The 26,980-nt window shown below is 38.5% G+C and overlaps 2 protein-coding genes and 1 non-coding gene across 4 annotated transcripts; all 3 read left to right on the top strand.

Moving 5' to 3' along the window:
- The first annotated feature begins 14,747 nt into the window (after window positions 1-14,747).
- LOC112778492 (probable pectate lyase 12) lies at window positions 14,748-19,675 on the top strand. Its single transcript, XM_025822803.1, has 2 exons — window positions 14,748-14,831; window positions 19,361-19,675. The coding sequence occupies exons 1-2, from the start codon at window positions 14,748-14,750 to the stop codon at window positions 19,673-19,675; spliced, it is 399 nt and encodes a 132-aa protein (XP_025678588.1).
- On the top strand, window positions 15,452-15,559 carry LOC112780861 (small nucleolar RNA R71). The gene has a single exon (XR_003191670.1). It is a non-coding gene; the product is annotated as a small nucleolar RNA R71 (small nucleolar RNA).
- A 2,033-nt stretch (window positions 19,676-21,708) lies between the features above and the next one.
- LOC112775520 (protein WVD2-like 2) lies at window positions 21,709-26,465 on the top strand. 2 transcript variants are annotated; one of them, XM_025819179.2, is made up of 7 exons: window positions 21,709-22,054; window positions 23,476-23,917; window positions 24,473-24,561; window positions 24,793-24,883; window positions 24,977-25,048; window positions 25,273-25,383; window positions 25,784-26,465. In XM_025819179.2, the coding sequence occupies exons 2-7, from the start codon at window positions 23,480-23,482 to the stop codon at window positions 26,126-26,128; spliced, it is 1,146 nt and encodes a 381-aa protein (XP_025674964.1). In that variant the 5' UTR covers window positions 21,709-22,054; window positions 23,476-23,479; the 3' UTR covers window positions 26,129-26,465. The 2 variants fall into 2 exon arrangements, with proteins under 2 accessions (XP_025674964.1, XP_072085053.1); XM_072228952.1 differs by lacking the exon at window positions 21,709-22,054 and adding an exon at window positions 22,363-22,595.
- The last annotated feature ends 515 nt before the right edge of the window (window positions 26,466-26,980 follow it).

Genomic DNA, 26,980 nt, shown 5'->3' with positions numbered 1-26,980 from the left:
ATGGGGTTTAGAGACTCATGCTGCCAAAAGGTACAAAGTTCAGATCTAAAATGTCATGAGATACAAAATAAATCTCTAAAAGTTGTTTAAATACTAAACTAGTAACCTAGGTTTACAAAAAATGAGTAAACTGTGATATATAGTGCAGAAATCCACTTCTGGGGCCCACTTGGTGTGTGCTGGGGCTGAGACTAAAGCTTCTCACGTGCTTGGGCTGTTTTGGGCATTCAACGCTAGGTTGTAACCTATTTCTGGCGTTGAACTCCAACTTGTAACCTGTTTCTGGCGCTGGACGCCAGACTGCAACATGGAACTGGCGTTGAACGCCAGTTTACATCATCTATCCTTGAGCAAAATATGAACTATTATATATTGCTGGAAAGCCTTGGATGTCTACTTTCCAACGCAATTGGAAGCGCGCCAATTGGACTCCTATAGCTCCAGAAAATCCATTCCGAGTGCAGAGAGATCAGAATCCAACAGCATCAGCAATCCTTTTTCAGCCCGAATCAGATTTTTGCTCAGCTCCCTCAATTTCAGCCAGAAAATACCTGAAATTACAGAAAAGCACACAAACTCATAGTAAAGTCCAGAAATATGAATTTTTCCTAGAACTTAATGAAAATATACTAAAAACTTAACTAAAACATCCTAAAAACTACATGAAATTAACCCCAAAAAGCATATAAAATATCCGAGAAGTCATCCATGAAGACTTCCAAAAAATTTTCCACCATATCAGAGAAAATAGAGAGCATGCATCTCTGAAAGGTTGCAGGTGCATTACACAGCCCAAATGGCATCCTTTTGTAAGCAAATACTCCAGATGGACATGTGAATGCTGTTTTCTCTTGATCTTGGGGATCTACTGCAATTTGGTTGCAGCCTGAATAGCCATCCAAAAAGCAGTAATAATCATGACCTGCTAGTCTCTCTAGCATCTGGTCTATGAATGGTAAAGGAAAATGATCCTTCCTGGTGGCTGTATTGAGCCTTCTGTAGTCAATACACATGCGCCACCTTGTAACTGTTCTTGTAGGAACCAGTTCATTTTTTCATTATGAACCACTGTCATGCCTCCCTTTTTGGGGACAAATTGAACAGGACTCACCCAGGGGCTATCAGAAATAGGATAAATAATCCCAGCCTCTAGTAATTTGGTGACCTCTTTCTGCACCACTTCCTTCATTGCAGGATTTAGCCGCCTCTGTGGTTGAACCACTGGCTTAGCATTGTCCTCCAATAAGATCTTGTGCATGCATCTAGCTGGGCTTATGCCCTTAAGGTCACTTATGGACCACCCAAGAGCTGTCTTGTGTGTCCTTAGCACTTGAATTAGTGCTTCCTCTTCCTGTGGATTTAAAGCAGAGCTTATGATCATTGGAAAAGTATCACCTTCTCCCAGAAATGCATATTTCAGGGATGGTGGTAATGGTTTGAGCTCGGGTTTAGGAGGTTTTTCCTCTTCCTGAGGAAATTTCAGAGACTCTTTCAATCCCTCTGAATCCTCTAGATCAGGCGGAACATCTTTAAAGATGTTTTCCAGCTCTGATTCGAGACTCTCAGCCATGTTGATCTCCTCCACCAAAGAGTCAATAAGATCAACTTTCATACAGTCTTTTGGTGTGTCTGGATGCTGCATGGCATTGACAGCATTCAACTTAAACTCATCCTCATTGACTCTCAGGGTGACTTCCCCCTTTTGAACATCAATGAGAGTTCGTCCAGTTGCTAGGAAAGGTCTTCCTAGAATGAGAGTAGCACTCTTGTGCTCCTCCATCTCCAGCACTACGAAGTCAGTGGGAAAGGCGAATGGCCCAACCCTAACAATCATGTCCTCAATCACGCCTGATGGGTATTTAATAGAGCCATCAGCAAGTTGGAGACATATCCGGGTTGGTTTAACTTCTTCAGTTAAACCAAGCTTTCTGATAGTGGATGCAGGTATTAGGTTGATGCTTTCCCCAAGATCACATAAGGCTGTTTTGGTGTAATTACCCTCTAATATGCATGGTATCAGAAAGCTTCTGGGATCTTTAAGCTTTTCAGAGAAGCTTTTCAGAATGACTGTACTGCATTCTTCAGTAAGGAGAACTTTTTCAGTTTCTCTCCAATCCTTCTTATGACTTAAGATCTCTTTCATGAACTTGGCATAAGAAGGTATTTGCTCAAGTGCTTCTGCAAACGGAATCTTTATTTCAAGAGTCCTGAGATAATCTGCAAAGCGAGCAAATTGCTTATCCTGCTCCTCTTGGCGGAGTTTTTGAGGATAAGGTATCTTGGCTTTATATTCCTCAACTTTGGTTGCTGCAGGTTTATTTCCTACAGAAGTGGTTAAAGAAGCCCTTTTAGAGGGGTTGTCATCAGCACTTGTGTGTGTTTGATCCTCACTGGCAATTGAGTGTCGGGGTTGGAAGCTGGAGTGACGTTAGATGCCAACTCCTCATCTGTTCCTGGCGTCTGAACGCCAGAACTGTGCTTCCTTTGGGCGTTCAACGCCAGTTCCTTGCTTGTTTCTGGCGTTGAACGCCAGTCCTGAGCATGGTTTGGGCGTTCAGCGCCAGCCTTCCACCCAATTTCTGGCGTTTTAGCGCCAAAATTATTTTTCCCCGGGCTCTTACTGTCCTCAGATGGAATTTGGATAGTTTGCTCATTTCTTGGCTTCCTGCTGCCTTGAGGTGGGGTATTTAATATTTTCCCACTTCTTAATTGAACTGCTTGGCATTCTTCTGTTATTTGTTTTGACAGCTGCTGCTTTGTTTGCTTTAATTGTTCTTTCATATTTATATTAGCCATCCTTGTCTCTTGTAGTCTCTCCTTGAATTCGGCTAACTGTTTTGTTAGAAAATCCAATTGCTGATTGAATTCAGTAGCTTGTTCAGCAGGACTGAGTTCAGTAATCACTGTTTTAGCCTCTTCTTTCATGGAAGGTTCGCTGCTTAAGTACAGATGCTGATTTCTGGCAACTGTATCAATGAGCTCTTGAGCTTCTTCAATTGTCTTCCTCATGTGGATAGATCCACCAGCTGAGTAGTCTAGAGACATCTGAGCTCTTTCTGTAAGCCCATAATAGAAGATGTCTAGCTGAACCCACTCTGAAAATATTTCAGAGGGGCATTTTCTTAGCATCTCTCTGTATCTCTCCCAAGCATCATAAAGAGATTCATTATCTCCTTGTTTAAAGCCTTGGATGTCCAGCCTTAGCTGTGTCATCCGTTTTGGAGGAAAGTATTGATTCAGGAATTTTTTTTGTCAGCTGCTTCCATGTCTTTATGCTAGCCTTAGGTTGGTTATTTAACCACCTCTTAGCTTGGTCTTTTACAGCAAATGGGAACAGTAATAATCTGTAGACATCCTGATCTACTTCCTTATCATGTACTGTATCAGCAATTTGTAAAAGCTGTGCCAGAAACTCTGTAGGTTCTTCCTGTGGAAGACCGAAATACTGGCAACTTTGCTGCACCATGAGAATGAGCTGAGGATTCAACTCAAAGCTACTGACTCCAATGGAGGGTATACTGATACTACTCCCATATGAAGCAGTGGTGGGGTTAGCATATGACCCCAGAGTCCTTCTGGACTGTTCATTTCCACTTAGATCCATGATAGAGAAAGGGAGATGATGTAAAATAGAGAAAAAAATTTTATTTATTTATTTATTTATTTATTTCAAAAATAAAATAAATTAAATTAAAATAAACAAAAATGGGTGAAGATTTTCGAAAAATGAAGAGAGAGAAAGAAGAAAAATGGTTAGGAAGTTTTGAAAAAGATATGATAAGATAGAATTTTTGAAATTGAAATCTGAATTTTTATGAAGAATTTCGAAATATTAGCTTAAAAATAGTTAGAAAAGATATATATATATATATATTGATTTTTGAATTTTATGATGAAAGAGAAAAACACACAAAAGACACACAACTTAAAATTTTTAAATCTAAAACTCCTTGTTTTCGAAAATTTTGGAGGGAAAACACCAAGGAATACCAAACTTAAAAATTTTAAGATCAAAACACAAGAAAGACTCAAGAACACTTTGAAGAATCACAAGAACAACAAGAACATGAAGGTAGAACACCAAACTTAAAAATTTTTAGAAAACCAAAATAGAATTTTCGAAAACCAAAGAGAAATCAACAAGAAAACATCAAACTTAAAGTTTGGCACAAGATTTAATCAAAGAAAAATTATTTTTGAAAAGAAAAATTTTAAAAAGAAGATACCCAATTACCAAGAACATAGACCAATGCTCTAGCCAACTGAGTTATGAAAGAAAGAAAAAAAAGAGAGGGAAAATAAAGATAAGAGACTCAAATGTAATGACTCTAAATTAAAAAGATAAATTTTTCCTAATCTAAGCAACAAAATAAACCGTCAGTTGTCCAAATTCGAACAATCCCCGGCAACGGCGCCAAAAACTTGGTGCACGAATTTGTTACATGTCAATGTCAATATTACTATTTTTCACAAATTCGCACAACTAACCAGCAAGTGCACTGGGTCGTCCAAGTAATACCTTACGTGAGTAAGGGTCGAATCCCATGGAGATTGTTGGCTTGAAGCAATCTATGGTTATCTTGTAACTCTTAGTCAGGAAAATAATTCACTTATCAAATTGAATTACGAAAAATAAGAGAGTATGAAATAAATACTTATTATGCAGTAATGGAGAATATGTTGGGGTTTTGGAGATGCTTTGTCTTCTGAATTTCAGCTTTTCTCTTGTATTCCTCTTTCCTCATGCATGCAAAAGTGCAAAGTTCCTTCCATGGCAAGCTCTATGTAAGGTGTCACCGTTGTCAATGGCTACTTCTCATCTCCTCAGTGAAAATGGTCCAAATGCTCTGTCACAGCACGGCTAATCATCTAGAGGTTCTCGATCATACTGGAATAGGATTTACTATCCTTTTGCGTCTATCACTACGCCCAACACTCGCGAGTTTGAAGCCCGTCACAGTCATCCAATCCCAGAATCCTACTCAGAATACCACAGACAAGGTTTAGACTTTCCGGATTCTCCTGAATGACGCCATCAATTCTAGCTTATACCACGAAGATTCTGATTATGGAATTTAAGAGATACTCATTCAATCTAATATAGAACGGAGGTGGTTGTCATGCACACGTTCATGGGTTGAGGAAGGTGATGAGTGTCACAGATCATCACCTTCTCCATAATTAAGCGCGAATGAATATCTTAGATAGGAACACACATGTTTGAATGGAAAATAGAAGTACTTGCATTAATTCATCGAGACGCTGCAGAGCTCCTCACCCCCAACAATGGGGTTTAGAGACTCATGCTGCCAAAAGGTACAAAGTTCAGATCTAAAATGTCATGAAATACAAAATAAATCTCTAAAAGTTTTTTAAATACTAAACTAGTAACCTATGTTTACAGAAAATGAGTAAACTGTGATAGATAGTGCAGAAATCCACTTCTGGGACCCACTTGGTGTGTGCTGGGGCTGAGACTAAAGCTTCTCACGTGCCTGGGCTGTTTTGGGCGTTCAACGCCAGGTTGTAACCTGTTTCTGGCGTTGAACTCCAACTTGTAACCTGTTTCTGGCGCTGGACGCCAGACTGCAACATGGAACTGGCGTTGAACGCCAGTTTACGTCATCTATCCTTGAGCAAAGTATGGACTATTATATATTGCTGGAAAGCCCTGGATGTCTACTTTCCAACGCAATTGAAAGCGCGCCAATTGAACTCCTATAGCTCCAGAAAATTCATTCCGAGTGCAGAGAGGTCAGAATCCAACAGCATCAGCAATCCTTTTTCAGCCCGAATCAGATTTTTGCTCAGCTCCCTCAATTTCAGCCAGAAAATACCTGAAATTACAGAAAAGCACACAAACTCATAGTAAAGTCTAGAAATATGAATTTTTCCTAGAACTTAATGAAAATATACTAAAAACTTAACTAAAACATCCTAAAAACTACATGAAATTAACCCCAAAAAGCGTATAAAATATCCGCTCATCAATGAACAAGGGGCTTCGAACATCATACTTCAACCCTTGTAAGCAAGATATCCCAATCTTGATCCAAACTTTGAGTTGAAAAATAGCTTGATAAATCTCCTCCCCAAGTATCATGGCCTTCCGGGTCAAGACCCCATCCGACATCTAAGAGATTTTCAAGTTGCTTGTTCTACGGCTCGAAGACATGGAGCCGATGAGGTGGATATTATGGTTTTTACCTTTCCCTTCTCTCTTGAGGGGCAAGCAAAAACGTGGTTTTATTCACAACCGGATGGGATTGTGACCAATTTGGATTTCTTGAGAAGAGAGTTTCTAGACAAGTTCTTTCCGCCGGAGAAAACCGACTACATCCGGAAGGAAATCTCGGGTATAATGCAAAAGGACGAAGAAAGCTTGTATGAGTATTGGACTAGGTTCAAGAGGCTATTAGAATCTTGTCCACACCATGGATTGGACACTCATTTGCTTATCAGTTACTTTACCAGAGGTCTGTATGCGGAAGATAGAAGATTGCTTACCGCCGCTAGTGGTGGTTCCCTTTCCAAAAACAAGACGGCGGGAGAAGCTTGGAGCTTGATAAATGATGTTGCTGAGGCTATACAACATGTAAGAGTAAGAAGCAATCCCCTCAAGGGTGTAGCGGAAGCATCCCCTTCCGAAACAAGCTTAACCAAGGCGCTTGGGGATATGACCAATGTCCTTACGGAGATGCAAAAAGAACAAAAGGCATTCTACTCCATCCAAGCCATCCAAGCCCCACCCCAAGTTTCCCAACTTGAAGGTCCTCCTAGAATTTGTGGTTTATGCTCTAGCACCACACGTTACACCGATCAATGCCACCAAATTCAAGAGGAGTATACCCTTGCCGTAGCCAATGTGAATTATAACAACCGTCCACCCTATCCCTCTCAAGGCCAAAACAACTACTCTCATGACAATAATCACAATCAAGGGTGGAGGGATAATGCACAAGGGAGCAATCAAAATCAAAGATGGAACAATTCTTCTTCTCACTACAACAACAACCAATCTTCATCCCAATACCACCATAACAACCACAACCAAGCACCCCATCAAAACCAAAAACAATTACACCAAGTACCAAGCACCACATCAAAGACAACAATCCAATCAAACCTCCTCCTCTTCTACCAACCAAGTTGATGAGCTTAGGGCTACTATGGAAAAATAGGACGAGAACAACAAGGCCCAATTTAATGCCATGAATGCCCAATTGGCCAATCTCACCGATATGATTTCAAAGTTGACCTTGTCCTCCTCCAACAATAACTCCAACCAACCCTCAAGCTCTTCTAATCTTCCATCCCAACCCCTTCCAAATCCAAAGGACGGTCTCAACACCATCACTCTACGGTCAAGAACTACATTGGAGGAGATATCTTCTAGGGTCATGGAAGACATTCATGAGGAAGAAGTGGTTGTTGAAGTTACACATGAAGAAGAGGAGGTAGACACAAGGCATGAGGAAGGCAAAGTGAGCCTTAAGGAACCCAAGAGGAAGGCTATAGTGGACGAATCCATTCCTATCCCATTCCCTTACATTTTTCGGACTAAAATCTAAGTATTTCCCCCGGACCATTGTAAGCCAATTCTTAGGATCCGGGTTCACACTTTGATCATGGTTCTTGGTGATCCATGAATTGGCATAGAACTCTTGAACCATAAAGATTCCGACTTGTTGAATGGGGTTGGTGAGAACTTCCCAACCTCTTCTTCGGATCTCATGTCAGATCTCCGGATATTCGCCCTTTTTGAGCTTAAAAGGGACCTCGGGGATTACCTTCTTCTTGGCCACAACTTCATAGAAGTGGTCTTGATGCACCCTTGAGAGGAATCTCTCCATCTCCCATGACTCGGAGGTGAAAGCTTTTGCCTTCTCTTTCCTCTTTCTAGAGGTTTCTCCGGCCTTTGGTGCCATTAATGGTTATGGAAAAACAAAAAAGCTTTAGCTTTTACCACACCAAACTTAGAAGGTTGCTCGTCCTTGAGCAAAAGAAGAAAGAAGAGGGTAGAAGAAGAAGAAATAGAGGAGATGAAGGAGGCTTTATGTTTCGGCCAAAGGGGAGAAGTAGTATTTAGGTTGTGTGAAAATGAAGGAGTGGAGATGGGTTTATATAGGAGAGGAGAGGAGGGTATGGTTCGGCTATATAGGGTGGGTTTAGGAGGGAAAGTGGTTTGAATTTGAATGGGGAGGTAGGTGAGGTTTTATGAAGGATGGATGTGGATTGGTGAAGGGTTTATAGAGAAGAGGGTGGGATTTGATAGGTGAGGGATTTTTAGGAAAGAGGTATTGAGGTTATTGGTGAATGGGTGAAGAAGAGAGAGAGAGGTGGGGTAGGTGGGGATCATGTGGGGTCCACAATCCTGAGGTGTCAAGGATATCTCATCCCTGCACCAAGTGGCGTGCAAAAATGCCCCTTTCTGCCAATCCTGGCGTTAAACGCCAGGCTGCTGCACATTTCTGGCGTTTAACGCCAGCTTCTTGCCCATTCCTGGCGTTAAACGCCCAGAATGGTGCCAGACTGGGCGTTTAACGCCCATTCTGCTACCCTTACTGGCGTTTAAACGCCAGTAAGTTTCTCCTCCAGGGTGTTCTATTTTTCATTCTGTTTTTTCTTTTATTTTTGCTTTTTCAATTGTTTTTGTGACTTCACATGATCATCAACCTATAGAAAACATAAAATAACAAAAGAAAATAGAAATTTAACATAGATAATTAAAGATTGGGTTGCCTCCCAACAAGCGCTTCTTTAATGTCAATAGCTTGACAGTGGGCTCTCATGGAGCCTCACAGATGTTCAGAGCAATGTTGGAACCTCCCAACACCAAACTTAGAGTTTGACTGTGGGGGCTCTGTTTGACTCTGTATTGAGAGAAGCTCTTCATGCTTCCTCTCCATGGTTACAGAGGGATATCCTTGAGCTTTAAACACAAGGGAGTCTTCATTCACTTGAATGATCAATTCTCCTCTGTCAACATCAATCACAGCTTTTGCTGTGGCTAGGAAGGGTCTGCCAAGGATGATGGATTCATCTATACACTTCCCAGTCTCTAAGATTATGAAATCAGCAGTGATGCAATGGTCTTCAACCTTTACCAAGACATCCTCTACAAGTCCATAAGCCTGTTTCTTTGAATTGTCTGCCATCTCTAGTGAGATTCTTGCAGCTTGTACCTCAATGATCCCTAGCTTCTTGATGATTGGATTTTTGATGGTTTAGAATTTCACAAATGAATTCTCGTTGCAAGTATAGTTTCTAAACCAAACAATAATCCTTTCATACAAAAAGTTGTTTGTCACTAGTACAAACCCCTAAAATTTATAAACCGAAGTATTGGACCTCGGGTCGTTCTCCCTAGGAATTACAATAAAGTGTCTTGTTATTGGTTATGAGTTATTTTGGGGTTTTGGATAAGAAGCATGAAAAGTAAATGGCAATGAAAATAAACTAACAACTATAAAAGGCTCTTGGCAAGGTGTGAGAACTAGAAGTCCTATCCTAGTTATCCTTCTCAATTGTGATGAGAATTATTCATTGCTACCACTTAGTTAACCCTTACTAATTAAAGGAAAGTCAAGTGGATGAATTGACTTGAGCCACAAGTCCTAGCCAACTCCCAAGGAAAGACTAGCTTTAGTGCACTCCAAACCAATTAGCAATCTCTCCAATTATCAATCAACAAAGGAATTAGATAACTCAAGTGTCACTAATTACTCTACCTAGGCCAAGAGGAACAAAATCTACACTTAAAACTAAAAGAGACATTTCAACAAACACATAAAGTGCAAGAGGAGTAAACATTATTAAATGCAAGAATTAAAGGAATCTACAACTACAAAAATAAGAGATCAACAATAGAAAAGCAAAGAAGACACATTTATTATGAATTACCTCTTATTGAATTAGAAGAATGTAGAAGGAACAATACTAGATCTACAACAAAGTATAAGAACAACATAAAGGAAATTACAACAAAGGAATAGAAGAAGATTGAATGTAGCAACAAAGAATTGAGAGATAGAAGTGGAAGAAAGCAAAGATTAAAAACCTAGATCTAAGAACTAAACCTAATTCTAATCCTAATTCTAGAGAGAAGTGAGAGCTTCTCTCTCTAAAACTCTAAACTAAAAGTGATTAGTGGTTGGAAGTGATGATTATTCAAAAAAAGTGATGATGCCTTCCCCTTAATCCTTCATCCTTTTATTCCTTTCCCTTAGCAATTTTGCGCCAAAAATGGGTTCAGAAACCCTCTCAAATCGCCAGGCACGTGTTGCATTAGTGAGGTCATGTGCTCTCATCGATGCGTGCGTGCACGGTACGCGTGCGCGTCCCTGGCTAATTCTGCGATGTGCGCGCGAGCGCCTTGTGCGCGTGCGCGTGCATGGCTGACTTTTTTTTCTTTGACTTTTTATGCTTCTCTCCACTTGTATGCTTCCTTCCTTGCTTCCTTTGATCCATGCCTAGCCTACTTCAATCCTGGAATTACTAGCAAACACATCGAGGCATCTTATGGAATCAAAGAAGAACTAGAATTCATCAAAATAAGGCTTAAAAAGCATGTTTTTACACTTAAGCACAAATATGGGAGAGATAACAAAATCATGCTAATTCCTAGGCTAATTGTGACAAAAGGTTATCAAGATGCTCTAAATTCAATACAAAACAAACCGTCAAATTGGGGTTTGTCAACCTCCCCACACTTAAACCTTAGCATGTCCTCATGCTAAATTAAGAAGGAACTAAGGGTTAGGACATTTATTGAATGCAACTAAACTATATGAGTCCTATCTAAATGCAATTATCTAAAGCAATTGGAAATACTTAGTTCGAACAAATCAATTCCCAAGAGAGCATGTATAAGCACAAGAGCTAGGCAATAAGGACTAAGTCCAAACCACAATTATATTGAATTGTCAAAAAGAGTTCAAACTTGCAAGAATATAGATAATATGGGTGAACACATGTGATTGAACTTTTGAACCCTCACCGGATGTGTATCCGCTCTATTCACTCAAGTGTTTAAGGGTTAATTCACTCAATTCTCTTCTAATCATGTTTTCCAAAATTTGATTTTCTTCTAACAATCAACACTTATTCAATGCATGCATACATTCATCATGAGGTCTTTCATTTAGGTTGTAATGGGGTTAGGGTCAAGGTAGGATCATTTATGGTCAAGTGGACTAGGATTTGAATCTTTGATTAGCATAGACTTTCCCACCTAACCTATTTAATGACCTATACAAATGCAAGCTATTCTAACTACCCATTCTTCACTTTTTCTTACATACTCATGCATTCTTATTTGATTCATAATACTTATGCATTGATCCCCTTTTTATTGGCTTCACTTTGGGGCATTCTGTCCCTTCTTTATTGTATTATTTTTTCCTTTTTCATCATCATCATTTTTTTTTCTTTTCTTTTCATCGTTTTTTTTTTCTTTTCTTTATATAATTTTTTTTCCTTTTTCTTCTTTTCAAACTAAATACAAGAACATCAATGCATAAGGTCTCTACATTTAATCAATACATGAATATGTGCCCAATTCCTAAACATAAAAGTGTACTGCCCCTTTTTATCCCATCCAATGTTCCCAAGCCTCACCAACTTTGAATAATAAAACACTCTCACTAGCCTAGGTCAATCAAAGATCCAAACAAGGACTTTTCATTGGTTTTCCGCCTTAGGCTTGTAATGTGCTAAAATAAGAATAAGTTGGTTAAGCATAGGCTCAAAATTGGCTAACAATGGAGAGTAAAAGGTTGGCTATTTGGGTAAGTGGCTAATGAAAGAATGGCCTCAATCATATAAATGCACAAACACAAGAAATAAACGGATATATAGAATCAAGCAAATCAAGGATCACAATCATGGAAAGAGAACAATTTCACACAAGAATGGAAAATAAGTGGTTATAAAATGTAACCACATCAATAGGCTCAAGTCTCACAAGCTTGTGTTCTCAATTCAATACATGCTTCACAAGGTATGAAATTCAAGCAAGTTTCAAAAATTCTCTTTCAATCAATTGGGTTAATGCCCTATATTTAAACTTCTTGAAAAATCTCAATGTTTGACTAAGCATTGTTGTGATTGAAAAGTTCAAAAATTTTCTTAGTTCACCCTTTCCTTTTTCACTTAGAACCAATATATTATGCAAAAAGGGTGACTAAATATTTGCAATTCAAAGTATGATTTCTAATCACAACTACAAACTAAAAACAAAGATAAACAAAATGTATAAAGAAGAATCCAACTAAAAGTACGGAATCTGTCATCCAAAACATCTAAAAATATCCAAAAGCATCAAAATATCTAAAATCCAAAATAAGTAATAAAAGTATCCAAAGCAAACTAGAAATGCATCAAAATATATACAAAGATGTGCAAAATGAGATAACTAGGCCGAAAAGTTCACCGGTTCCCAAATAATGCTATCGGTGCCCTCCCCACACTTAAAATCAAGCATCGTCCTCGATGCTAAACCGGAGGATCAGTGGGAGGTACAACGATAGGCTCTGGCTCTGACTGTGGCTGTGGGATCTCGGTAGTGGTAGGAGCAGCTGAAGGTGCATCCCGCTGAAGTGGCTCATCCGCATCCTCCTCCTGATGATCCTGCTCATCGGAGGTCGGAGAGTCTGGAAGCGGAGGTAACTCAGCGCCAAGGGAGATGAGTGCCTGATCCATCCGATCCAGTCGGCGTCTGACATGGAGCCTCTCGCGCTCCAAGAACCGAAACAGACGCTGAACTAGTAGGTAAGTAGGCTCAGGTGCTGAAGGGGGTGGGGCTGCTGTCAAAGAAGATGGTATAGCTGCCTCGACTGCCGCTCTAGCTCGAGAACGGCGGCTGGTCGGGGGCCTCTCGTGCACCCACACACCCCAGGGAATAGTAACTTCCTTGTCATCGTCATCTGGAGGTGGTGGTGTCACGTCATTGTCCTCCCACGGGACATCAGCTAGCTCAGTTAAGCTAGTAACCAGTGTCGGAAACGGTAACAAGCCGCGAATATGGGCTCTCCACATGCTATGCCTAATCAGTCGGGGAAAATATACTTCCTTCCCCTCCATGACATACCCAATCAAGACTAGCATATCCATCGGAATCTCTGAAAAGTGAGTGGTAGGGAAGACATAGTGGGCAAATATTTGTTGCCAAGTCCTAGCCTCCCTAGTCAGATGTGCAAATAGCATGCCCTTGGGCTTTGTGTTGCTCGAATCCAGTACCCAAGAAGCATCTGGTGTAGCAATCACGCGCCGAAGTGCCTCATAGTTGAAAGTCATCGAGAGGATAGCTACCTCTGCCTGCTGGTAGGCACACGTCTCAGGAGTACCAACTCTGCAGAGCAGTGCATCCCTCAAGGCATCCTCAGTAATCATAATCTCTCTACCCCTCAAGAATACTGAATCCAAGCCTGGTCGAAAGAAATTGCAGTAAAATTCCTTGACCCACGAGATATTAATCCGTCCCAAGTCCCTATCGACGAAATCCAAGCCCAGCTCAGAAATACGGGCGTTTATGGCACGCCTCACATCATTGGGAAGATTCAGCTTCTTCTCAATATTCAGATTCTTCTTTGCATAACGGGAAAGGCGTAGCTCGCAGTAGAGATTTGGAAATTTGGTTGGATCAGTGGACGGGAGTAACTGATTTTCTTTCTCCTCCTCATTCAGCGGATTCCTCGCATAGTTAGCAGATGGTGGGGGTGTAGAGGTCTTGGAGCGCTTCCTTTTTTTGGAAGCAGAGGCTATAGCTTTTCCTTTATCCGACATCCTGAAGAATATGATAGAATATATAAAACATTTAGCATGTAACAAAGAAGGCATGTTCAGGATACAATTATCAAAGAGCAATCATGATGTTGCACTGAATATGTAAAAGTGAACAAGTAAACATAAGTGAATGAACCAAGACTGTAATCTTCATTAAAGGCAACATCTCATATTCAAAAGGTAATAATATCATCATTTTTTTTGAAAGAATTGTTAAAGAGGGTTAAAGGTGAGTGGAAGTAAAACGGTTAAAGAAATTAGTAAGTTAGAAAAGTGGATTAGCGATATGATGATATATAGGCTCAATTGAACGAGAAGTTGCGGTTCATGTTCACAATGATTGTGCAAATCCGGGAAGTCAAAAAGGAAACGAAAATTTGCCCAAAACTGAAATAAAGATCAAGATGAAACTAATATCCTTGAAAATCGGACAGCATTCCGGCTTAAAATTGGACGTTCCCGGATAGCAAAATAGCACAATTAGCACAAAAAATAACATCAATCACGCACAACAGCAAACAGATATTATTTGGCAACACATATTGCATGGAATATCAACCCAAAACCAACATACCATACCCAAGGAAGCAAGCAGCAGATATGCACATACGGAGCAATTATCAGGCCTAGAATCCTCTATCCAGCCCTAGCTACCTAACAGCAATTATATCTATCTAACCTAACATACAAAATTTGAATTTAGCTAACTAACATGCAATTCTAGTAACTAACATAAATGAACAAATAAAAAGGAAAAATAGAAAAAGAAATAACAGAAATGGAGCAGGAACCTGGGAGCCGGGAAAAACTGAGAATGGAAAGGGGGACTACGATAGGGCAGGGGCAGCAGAGACAGAAACTGGCACCGCCGTGAACGGTGCGGTGAAGACGGCTGGCGCGGTGGTTTGGCCGGAGGAATGAGAAACTGAGGGGAGGAGGGACGGTGATGGTGAGAGAGGAGAATGATAGGAGAACGTGCAGGACGAACAGAGAGGGAGCGAGCCGCCGGCAGTGATGACGGGGTGGCGGCGGAGGGGTTGGTCACGGTGAGATGGGTGAGAGGAGTGAGAGGGAGAGAGAGAGGACGGGTGGTGGTGAGAGGGGAAGGGAATTGATGGCAAAGGACGGTGACGGAGGTAGGTCGTGCGGCGGCGGTCGCGGTGAGTGGCGCTCGCCGGAGGTTGCTGGGGTTGAGTGGTGGGGGAAGAGAAATGGAACGTTAGCGGGGGAAGAAGTGTGGTGCGCGAATGCGCTAGGGTTCGCGTCTCTAGGATTCTCCCATATAATTCACCTCTTCCATTGCTGGGTTCTCATGATCATAAGCTTCTTCTTCAGAGAAAGCTTTCTTAGTACTGCCTGTTGCTGCTTGCATTCCAGACAGACTCTGAGAAATCATATTGACTTGTTGGGTTAATATTTTATTCTGAGCCAATATGGCATTCAGAGTATCAATCTCAAAAACTCCTTTCTTCTGATTTGTCCCATTATTCACAGGATTCCTTTCAGAAGTGTACATGAATTGGTTATTTGCAACCATTTCAATGAGTTCCTGAGCTTCTGCAGGCGTCTTCTTCAGATGAAGAGATCCTCCAGCAGAGCTATCCAATGACATCTTGGATAGTTCAGACAGACCATCATAGAAAATACCTATGTTACTCCATTATGAAAGCATGTCAGAAGGGCACCTTCTGATCAATTGCTTGTATCTTTCCCAAGCTTCATAGAGGGATTCACCTTCCTTCTGTCTGAAGGTTTGGACTTCCACTCTAAGCTTGCTCAATTTTTGAGGTGGAAAGAACTTTGCCAAGAAGGCATTAACTAGCTTTTCCCAAGAGTTCAGGCTTTCTTTAGGTTGTGAGTCCAACCATGTCCTAGCTCTGTCTCTTACAGCAAAAGGGAAGAGCATAAGTCTGTAGACTTCAGGGTCAACCCCATTGGTCTTGACAGTGTCACAGATTTGTAAGCATTCAGCTAAGAACTGATGAGGATCTTCCAATGGAAGTCCATGAAACTTGCAATTCTGTTGCATTAGAGAAACTAATTGAGGCTTAAACTTAAAGTTGTTTGCTCTAATGGCAGGGATTGAGATGCTTCTCCCATAGAAGTCGGGAGTAGGTGCAGTAAAGTCACCCAACACCTTCCTTGCATTGTTGGCATTGTTGTTTTCGGCTCCCATGGTTTCTTCTTCTTTGAAAAGCTCTGTTAGGCCCTCTAGAGAGAATTGTGCTTTAGCTTCTCTTAGTTTTCTCTTCAAGGTCCTTTCAGGTTCAGGATCAGCTTGAACAAGTATGCCTTTATCTTTGTTCCTGCTCATATGAAAAAGAAGAGAACAAGAAAGTAGGGAATCCTCTATGTCACAGTATAGAGATTCCTTGAGGTGTCAAAGGAAAAGAAGAATAGAAAGAGGAGGTAGATAGAAGAGAATTCGAACTTATCAAGAAGGATAGAGTTCAAATTGTACCTTGAGGAGGAGTGTTAGTCCCTTAAATAAAAGGATGTGAGAAGAGGGGAAGAAATTTTCGAAAATAAATTAAAAAGATTTTGAAATAATAAAAAGAAATTTGAAAATTTGATTGAGATTTTCGAAAATTAAGATTGAAAAAGAAATTAAGTGATTTTTGAAAAAGATTTTGAAATTAGAAATAAAAAAGATATGATTGAGAGTTAATTTTGAAAAAGATGTGATTGAAAAGATATGATTGAGAAGATATGATTGAAAATCAAACTAAAAAGAGAAAGTTTTAAAATTAAAGTTGATTTACTTGACTAACAAGAAATTAGAAGATATGATTCTAGAATTAAAACTTTTGATCCTTTCTTAATAGGCAAGTAACAACTAGAAAATTTTGAATTAAATCACTAATTGTAGCAAGGATTTTCGAAAATAGTAACAAATAAAAAAATTGAAAAGAAATTGATTTTGAAAAGATATGATTGAAAAGATTTGATTTTGAAAAAATATGAAAATTTGGAAAAAAATTGAATTAAAAACAAAATCTTCCCTCTAGTGTCATCCTGGCGTTAAACGCCCAGAATGGCATCCATTCTGGCGTTTAACGCCCAGCCAGGTACCCTGGCTGGTGTTTAAACGCCAGTTTTCCTTCTTCACTGGGCGTTTTGAGCGCCCAGCTTTTTCTGTTTGATTCCTCTGCTGAATGTTCTGAATCTTCAATTCTCTGTATTATTGACTTGAAAAGACATAATTTTGAAAATATTTTTGAATTTTTAATGATGAGAAACAATAAAAATTGCAACTAAGATCAAATAAACAATGCATGCAGGACACCAAACTTAAAAATTTTCATATAGGAGACACTAACAAATTGAGAATGCATATGAGAAACAACAAAACACACAAAACAAGAGAATTTAAAGATCAGAGCAATGAAATCATCAAGAACAACTTGAAGATTAATGAAGAACATATTGCATGTTTTCGAAAAATGCAAGAAGAATGCAATTGACACCAAACTTAAAAATTGATACTAGACTTAAACAAGAAACATAAAATATTTTTTATTTTTATGATTTTATAAATTTTTTTGTGATTTTCGAAACTTATATGGAAAAGAAAATAAAGGGATTCAAAACTTTTAATAAGAATTTCAGGAATCATGCAATGTTAGTCTAAAGCTTCAGTCTAAAAAGATTAGACAGGGTTGGCCAAGTTTCAGCAGGACATTACATTCAGCAGCTAAATTGATGAGAATCAATCAGCTTTTGTGATGATAAGAACATCACCTTGAAACTCTAGAATTCATTCTTAAAAATTCTGAAAAATAAAAACAAAAGTACCTAGTCTAAGGAACAAGATGAACCGTCAGTTGTCCAAACTCGAACAATCCCCGACAACGGCGCCAAAAACATGGTGCATGAAATTGTGATCATCAACAATGGCGCCAAAGGACTTGGAGCTCTTAAACGTGAATCACACTTTGTCACAATTCCGCACAACTAACCAGCAAGTGCACTGGGTCGTCCAAGTAATAAACCTTACGCGAGTAAGGGTCGATCCCACGGAGACTGTCGGCTTGAAGCAAGCTATGGTCACCTTTTAAATCTCAGTCAGGCTAATTCAGATGGTGATGAAGAATTGATAATTAAAAGATAAATAAAACATAAAATAAGGATAGAGATACTTATGTAATTCTTTGGTTGGAATTTCAGATAAGCATATGAAGATGCTTTGTTCCTCCTGAACCTTTGCTTTCCTATTGCCTTCTTCCAATCATTCATACTCTTTTCCATGGCAAGCTTTATGTTGAGCATCACCGTTGTCAATGGCTACTTCCCGTCCTCTCAGTGAAAATGTTCTACGAACGCTGTCACCGCATGGCTAATCATCTGTCGGTTCTCGATCATGTTGGAATAGGATCCATTGATCCTTTTGCGTCTGTCACACGCCCAACAATCGCGAGTTTGAAGCTCGTCACAGCCACCCCTTCCCAGATCCTACTCAGAATACCACAGACAAGGTTTAGACGTTCCGGATCTCAGGAATGGCCGCCAATAATTCTAGCCTATACCACGAAGGTTCTAATCTTAGATTAGAAACCCAAGAGATACACATTCAAGCTTGTTTGCATGTAGAACGGAAGTGGTTGTCAGTCACGCGTTCATAGGTGAGAATGGTGATGAGTATCACATAATCATCACATTCATCATGTTCTTGGGTGCGAATGAATATCTTGGAGAAGAAATAGACTTGAGTTGAATAGAAAAACAATAGTACTTTGTATTAATTCATGAAGGACAGCAGAGCTCCACACCTTAATCTATGGTGTGTAGAAACTCCACCATTGAAAATACAAAAGTGATAATGGTGTAAGCATGGTCGAATGGCCAGCCTCCAAGGTCTAGGGACTAAACGTCCAAAGATGTGTCCAAAGATGAAAATACAATATCAAAAGGTCCTATTTATAGAGAACTAGTAGCCTAGGGTAAATGAGTAATTAATGCATAAATCTTCTTCCAGGCCCACTTGGTGTGTGCTTGGGCTGAGCATTGATACTTTCATGTGTAGAGACTTTTCTTGGAGTTAAACGCCAGCTTTTGTGCCAGTTTTGGAGTTAAACGCCAGAATTCTTGAGCTGACTTGGAATGCCTGTTTGGGCCATCAAATCTCAGGTAAAGTATAGACTATTATATATTTCTGAAAAGCCCAGGATGTCTACTTTCCAACGCAATTAAGAGCGCACCAATTGGACTTTTGTAGCTCCAGAAAATCCACTTTGAGTGCAGGGAGGTCAGGATCCAACAGCATTTGCAGTCCTTTTTCAGCCTCTGAATCAGATTTTTGTTCAAGTCCCTCAATTTCAGCCAGAAAATACCTGAAATCACAGAAAAACACATAAACTCATAGTAAAGTCCAGAAGAGTGATTTTTATTTAAAAAATAATAAAAACATAATAAAAACTAACTAAAATATACTAAAAACAATGCCAAAAAGCGTATAAATTATCCGCTCATCAGAGGTTTATATCGTCCGATTGTTTTCGATGGTATTTAAATTACCGTCGGATTTTATTCTTTTTTCCGACGGTAAATCCAGTGGTACTCAACGTTTTTCTTGTAGTGTCGCCATGAAGGAACAGTTGCGTTCACCTCTGGAGCGTGGAACGTCTTTGATGAGAAATCATTTCATGAAGTTCAACAAGCTTTCGACAGCTACAAAATGGTGGACGGCCGCAACACCAATGTGTACGTCACCAGTCATGGCTACATCATGCTCCAATACGTCTCGAACGTGATCATCCATAGCATCCACGTCCACCATTGCAAGCCCTCTAACAACACCAACCTAAGAGCCTTTATGACCCACATGGGGTGGAAGGGAGTCTCCAACGATGACAAAATCTCCATGTTTGGGTCATGCAAGATCTGGATTTGACTAGAATTTGAAGATTTAAGGCAGCTCTCAAAATGGCACCGTTTTGGGAGCAGAGGACCTAGTTCCCGTCTAACTTTTCTAAAAAGATTGTACTTTAGCACCGTAACAGACACGTAGCTCCGTTATGGATACATGGGCGCCAACTCAGCTGTGTCCTTTCCTTTAGGAAAGGCAAATGGACGGAGGGACGCATCTGTCTTCCGTTTGCAAACATCAAGAATGTATTTGTAATTAAAAGGGTTAAGTACTTTTTTCGTCCCTAAGGTCTGGGGTGAAGATAAAATTCATCTCTGACATTTTTTTGTTATTAAAATCATCCTTAATGTTACAAAACGTTATAAAATCATCCTTTTGTCCATAAACAACATTTTTTGGGCAATTTTACCCTTAAACAAAAATAAAAAATATTAAAAAAGAAAATAAACCCCACCCCACCCCATCCCCCTTCCCTTACCCCCACCCTCCCACCTAAAACAGAAAAACAAAAAAAAAGAAAACAAAAGACACAGAATAAAAAAGAGAGAAACAGAGAGGAAGAAGAAAGAAAAAGAAAGGAAGAAGAGGGAGGTGACGGCGGAGAAGAGTGCGGCAACCGCCATCATCGTCGCTGGTGTCGTGACTAGAGAGAGAGAGAGAGAGAGAGAGAGAGAGAGAGAGATAACGAGGAGATGAAAGAGAGAACGAGAGAAGAGAGGAAGAGAGGGAGAAGAAAGGAAAGGAAGAAGGAGGAGATGACGGCAGGGAAGAGTGACGGCGGAGAGCTGCTCTGTCGGCGTCAAGCTCCATCACCGTCGTCGAGCTTCTGGTGGTGAGGGGCTCTGCTCTTCTCCCTCGCTCGATCTGTCCTCTCTTCAGTCACAACTGCGACGGCGACGGTAATAGCTTTCTGTGCCATCACTTCTTCCTCCTCTTTCCTTCAACCACGATGGCGACGGATGGTAGCAACACCACCCCTTTTCTCTTAGTTTCCCTCTTCTCCCTTTTTTCTCTCTTTTCTCTTTTCTGCGTTCTCTCTCTTGAGTTTGAAGGATTGGAATTTTGAATTTTCTGTCTTGAAATTTGAAAGTGGTGTTGATGTTAATTGATTTTTGAATCTGAATATATTGTTGTTGTTGATTTTGTGTTAGTTTTGTTTGATTTTTTTGAAATTAAAAAAAATAGCTGGTGTTGTTGTGATGGATTTTTGAATCTGAATATATTGTTCTTGTTGATTCTGTGTTGGCTTTGTTTGATTTTTTTGAAATTAAAAAAAATAGTTGGTATTGTTGTTGTTGAAGATTTGAGTGGAGAGAGTGGAGAGAGTGGAGTAGGGAGGAGGCTGAGGTAAATAGTGGAGTGAAGAGGGTAAAGGGAAAAGATGATGATGAATGGTATTTTAGTCTAAAATTTTAAAAAATGATGATTTTATAACGTTTTGTAACGTTAAGGATGATTTTAATAATAAAAAAAAGTCGGAGACGAATTTAATTTTTATCCCAAACCTTAGAGATAAAAAAAGTACTTAATCCTAATTAAAATTTGTGAAAAACTTATTTGTCAAAGTTTTAAAAGGTCAAAAATCTATTTATTTTTTTTAAGAATTTATTTTAAATTTAAACGAAAATCAAAACAGAAAAATTAAATAAAAAAACAGCAGAAAATAAAATATGTAAGGAAGGGAAGTTTTATTATTTTTTTCTTTTGCATGTTTGTGCAAATATTGCTCCATTGTTACTCGTTTTTTTCCTTATTTAGGCACATCTATAACACCCAAATCTCATAATCTTATCTGTGTGATACTGTTGTCATGTATGACAATTATTTCAGACTGTCTTCCCTTTTTCTTCCTATTTTTCCCTCACATTTTTAATATTTTATTAAGGTAGGTTGACAATTCTTATTAGTAGCATTTTTTTAATATTATTTATTTATTAGTAGTATTATTTGAGTTTAACGTCACTTTGTTGTGACTCCACTATCACAATTTAACGCCGTCAATGGGTGGATCGCACGACAACATGCGGATAAGAATGGTTTCAGTTTAAACAAAAAATAAAACCGCCGTTAAAAAAGAACCCGAAAAACCGTTCTATAAATATAACCAGAAAACCAACGAAGAAAAACACATCAGAGAAAGGGGAAACAGGGAAAAAAAAAAAACGGATTTTGATAACATCCCCTAAAGCAAGCGAATATTGATACATAAAGTTTGGATTTTGTTTGTATTTGGCACCATCACAGTTCACCGCAACAAAACAAAACACAAGAAGAAGCAACACAGCCACAAAGAGAGAGAAAGAGAAGAAAGAGAATAAGAAGAAGGAGAAGGAGAAGGAAGAGGAGAAGAGTCCTTCACTTCTTTTGAGATCTTGTGAGATCAAGTCCACAACTTTGAGCCAGGTTTCTCTCTTTGGTTTTTCTTTTTTGTCATTTTTTTATTATTGCAATGTAGGTGTTTGATCTTTTGCCTCAACCAGCTTATTTAGCATTTTTAGCTATGTGCTAATTTGGAGATCTCTGCTATTTTCATTTATCTTTTTCTTCTGTGTTTGTTTTTATGATTTTTGATATCAGCATGTTTTGATCTCTTCTGAGTTCAGATTCGTTGTTTTTTTTTCTATTTTTTTTTTTGTTTTTTGTGCTTACCAAACAGTGCTAGCTTCAGGGAACCCACCTTCTTTTAAGGGTATAAGCGCCAAATTTTAGTCTTTTTTTTCTTTTCCTTCTCTTATTTTTAGTTTCAAAATTTTGGTGTGTGGGTAGTGGGTCAAAAGGGGAATTCAATCTTGTTAGTGCTTTTGCTTTTTGCACATTCTTTCTCTTTTTTGCCATATTCTGTGAGTTCACAAATTTTGACCTGTTTATGCTATTTTTGTGGTTGATTTTTTTTTTTCTTTTTTGGGTTGTGGGTTTAGGATAGCTTCCCCTTGATCTTAACAAGGTTAAATTTTGAGCTTTTTCTTTTGATTCAAGTGTCTTCTGGAGCTCAATAAAATGTTGGATTTTGTTGTATGAATTAAGCCTTTTGAATCTCTATTTATATTCCATCTAAACGTTAGTTTTTTTTTTATACACTTTATTATTCTACATTATACGTGTAGATGTTTTTTCTATTTCTCTGCTTTTATATTTAGATAATGTTGATGTGGTTTCTTAATTTTTATTGGCTCCTTATGTGAAATTTCATGGCGATTTAAGAACTGCAGTTATTCTGTAGAATCTTAGCTTCAAGTGGCCCTTTTACCCTTTTCTCTTTCTCTTGGTTTGCGTCATAACAGATTCAGACCTAAAGTTTATTCTTTCTCTAAGAATAGAAAAATCAGTTCAAGGGTTATTTCGAGGTTGTTGACTGATTGCTTAAATGGCTAAAATCACACAAAATAAAAATAAACTTCTGTTAATGAAGTTGCATTTTTTTTCTTTGGACTGGGTAGTCCCTGGATCTGTGAAGACTCTTATCTTACCCCATTTTTTTATTCTTCCTTTCATTTTCCCCATCAGTAAGTTTAGTCGGTCTACTATGGAGGAAAGCTCACCGATTGCAATGATAGTTTTTATTTTCCCCTTCACAATACTTGAATACAGGTCCACCTAGTGGGACATAGTTTTGTTGTGTTGTTGTTCTTGTGGTGCTCAAATATGAGACATTGTTTAAGAGGAACAAGTGTCAAATTAGCTGTTTCTAAATTGGTTTAGAAGGTGTTGTACTAGATTGACCCAAAAGTTAAGAAGTTTTATTTCTTTTATAGCAAATAGCAATCTATATTTTTTCTCCATGATTTCTTATTTTTTCAAGCTAATAATCATGCACATTCATGCAGTATCATGGGAAGAGAAGTTTCAGGAATACAATTTGTCGACAAGAAGCCAAATGGTGTTTCACCATCTTCAGACGGCAGTACAAATGACAAAGTGCGCATTGCCCCTAGAATCTCAATATCTAAGGTTCAAGCAAAGGATCATGGGGTAAAAGAACATACTGAAGCTAATTCTTTTGATCAGAAATATCATGAGAAGGATGTTTTGAATGCTAATGCCACAAATGGAGATGCTGACATGCCTGAGGAGATTGAAAAGTCTGAAATACAGACGACTGGTGAGAACAAAATGTCAATCCCACCTACTGCAAAGCTATCAGATCTGGACAATGAAAAGCATGGATCCTACACGGATATTGTTGAAACTGAAGCTGCCTCAAATGGTTTGAATTCACCACCAAATGCTAACACCATGCACTCGCCTGTCTCATCAAAGAATTCACAGGTAATCAAAATGGATAATGGTCTTGCTTGTTGTACCATTGCTTTTTGAAATTGACGTATGAACCACATAAATAGGTAAATATTATGAGAACAACCTAGTGGTACATGAAGACATTAGAGAGTAAAACAACTAGAATATTATTTTTTTACTACATTCTTGTTTTGGAAGTGGTGTCCTTCTCTGACTAGAAATTTATTTTCCTTTCTTTTGCCATTTAAACACATAACCTCATTAACCAAATTACCAAATCCAAATGGTGATAACTTATTGCCACTAATTAAACAATTGGATGCATACATAGGGTAAGGAGATATTAGGTTTAATATGCACTATATTAATTTCAAATTCAACCAATCTTCAGAATCACATAATATTATGCCAGCTAAATTCATAATGGGATTTTGTATGGAAATGTTCCTCAATAGGTTTAGATTTTATGTTAACAGACTCTATTTATATGCTTTGTTTGCAGACCCAATAAAAAAATGTTATTATTGTGTGTGTGTGTGTGTGTGTGTGTGGTCACTGACATTAAAAAATGTCTCCTCTTTTCAGACAAATTCAACATTTTCATCAATTAAGCCCTTGCCACATGATCATAAGAAGTATCATGATGATGAAGACAATTGGTCTATTGCTTCCTCGTATCCTCTAAACTATATCATTTTGGTGATTTTTTATTTTTTACTTTTCTGATTATAGCAAGTTAAGATATTATAAATAAGGTCCTTAGAATCTGCCGCACTTCTTTTTTTTTTTTTTAATTTAAATAAGAAACTATTTGGATTTTTGTACCTGGTAAATAGCCGGTTTTAGCTGCATATGACTTGACATGGCTGTAATTCTGTTGTTTGTTCCCTAACCACAAGCATTAGTATTATATCAATGCGCACTGCTAGATCTAAGGTGACTGTTGGTTCTGCACCTACATTTAGAAGCTCCCAGCGTGCAGAGAAACGGAGGGAGGTATTGATTTGCCATCAAGTTAATTCTGATGTAATATTAGTGAAACAGATGGAATTCCAAGTTAATGTTATGATTTTAATTTTTCCTATCCAGTTTTATATGAAGTTGGAGGAGAAGCAGCGAGCTCTTCAAGAAGAAAAAAGCCAGTATGAGGCGAGGCTAAAGGTACACTGGTCTTTACTTTTTTCACTTTGTTATTTTGTTTTTATTTCTCTCTGCTTTTTTTTTAACACTCTTCTGTTCTTCTCTTACTAGGAAATTCTTATCCTTTGACCCTTTTCTTTTGCCCATGCTAGATACATGGATCGTTTAATGTTACGGTTTCCATGTTATGTTTTGTATGTTAAACTGATTAAATAACTTCGATTCTGTTTAATAATCTCTAATAGGAAGAGCAAGAAGCAGCAATCAAGCAGTTGAGGAAGAACTTGGTGATTAAGGCAAATCCAGTTCCAAGTTTCTATTATGAGGGGCCTCCACCTAAGACTGAACTCAAGAAGGTATTCTTCGTTCTTTTGCGCATGTTGTTCCCTACTTTTCAGGATGAATAAGAAACTGCCACTAAAAATATTTGATATATCATGCAAAATTGCATTGGAGCATAAATATTTAAATTTGGTTATGTTGTTCTTCGTACTATCTTGTATAATCATTTTAGAGACAGACAACAAAAATACGAAATTTATTTTTTACTTAGGGTCTGGTTGCTAGTTTTGATTATGGGTGGGAGGAAGAAAGGGGGAAGGGACTGGCTACCGTTCTTTTTTGTCTCTTTCCCTCCAAAATTAAACTCACTTACCCTTACAAATTCCTTTTCTGATCTTTCCAATCAGAAGAGAAAAAAAAGCTAAATTTGTAAAATTGATACAAATTTATCTATTCTGTTCCCTTTGACGGCAGCTGCCTCTGACTCGCCCGAAGTCACCGAAACTGAACCGCAGAAGGAGCTTTGGTGATGCTGTGAATTCATCCCCTGAAGTATGCAGTCGAGGAGCACGCCACAGCACAGGAAGTCACATGAAAGCTGGAACGAACAGCCCTCTCACTCCAAAGACCAAGGATCAACACATTCGCCACAACAGCTTCGGTGCAAGCAAAGCCAAAGAAAGATCAAAAGTGGTCAAGGAAAAGGCAACACCAGCAGCAGCAACAGCTCCCCCCAAGGTTACCCCCGAGCCGGCAGTGACAGCTCCACCTAAGATCATCTCTGAGCAGGCAAATGCCGACATATCGGTCCAATCATGATGATGAGCTTCAAAAGGGTTTCAACTGACCACCCAGTTGAGAGGAAAATAGCCTTCATTTTCCTTCGTAGAGATGTTTGCAAAGAGATGTGGTCCTATTTTCTTTTCATCCGGACTGACTGATTTCTTTTTTGTGGTTTGTTTTAACTTGCTGTTGTATATGTTTTGTAAGTTATATTGGTACACACGCATCATCATCATGCCATATATAATGATAGAGTTATTGATGTCATTATGTCTGTACCAAAATGTTGAGTATGTTCCCCAGACTAGTCCCCGGGAGAAATGTTACATTAAATATAATATATCTTTGTGTAGGGCTAGATTTAGGGATGTTATTATACGGTTTTAGTATTTTATTATCTGAGTGCCACATCATGTGTCCTGTTGGGTGTTTAACAGAAGCTGTTTAAGGGGGGGGGGGGATTTATTGTAGGGATCATGTAATTTTTGTCAAAAAATATGGACTTTTTCCTCTTTTGTTTTCATAATTGACTTGCATTTTGTTGACGTTCTTTTTGTTTAAATTTCATTGGGATGTATGTTTTTGAATTGAAAAACTTTTAAATATTGTTTTTATATCTTTTAGTGGGTGTTTGTTTCAAGAAATTTTAATGTATTTTTGGAAATTGTCAACTATATTCGTTTGGCGTTTTAAAATTTAATTTTAATGCAATGTCATGCAAATTGCAAAGTAGTTTTATATGTACAATTTATACGATATTATATTAGTAAAAATAATTTTTTTTACATTGATTATGTGAATGATAATCCAAAAAAATGGATATTGATTGTATGACTGTGTAAAATATTTTATATGTCAATGCATCAAAATTAAAGGAATAAAAGCTAA

Source organism: Arachis hypogaea, chromosome 19 (assembly GCF_003086295.3).
Source record: "Arachis hypogaea cultivar Tifrunner chromosome 19, arahy.Tifrunner.gnm2.J5K5, whole genome shotgun sequence".
In the NCBI taxonomy this organism is placed as follows: Eukaryota; Viridiplantae; Streptophyta; class Magnoliopsida; order Fabales; family Fabaceae; genus Arachis; species Arachis hypogaea.
This window is presented reverse-complemented; position numbering and strand designations above follow the sequence as displayed.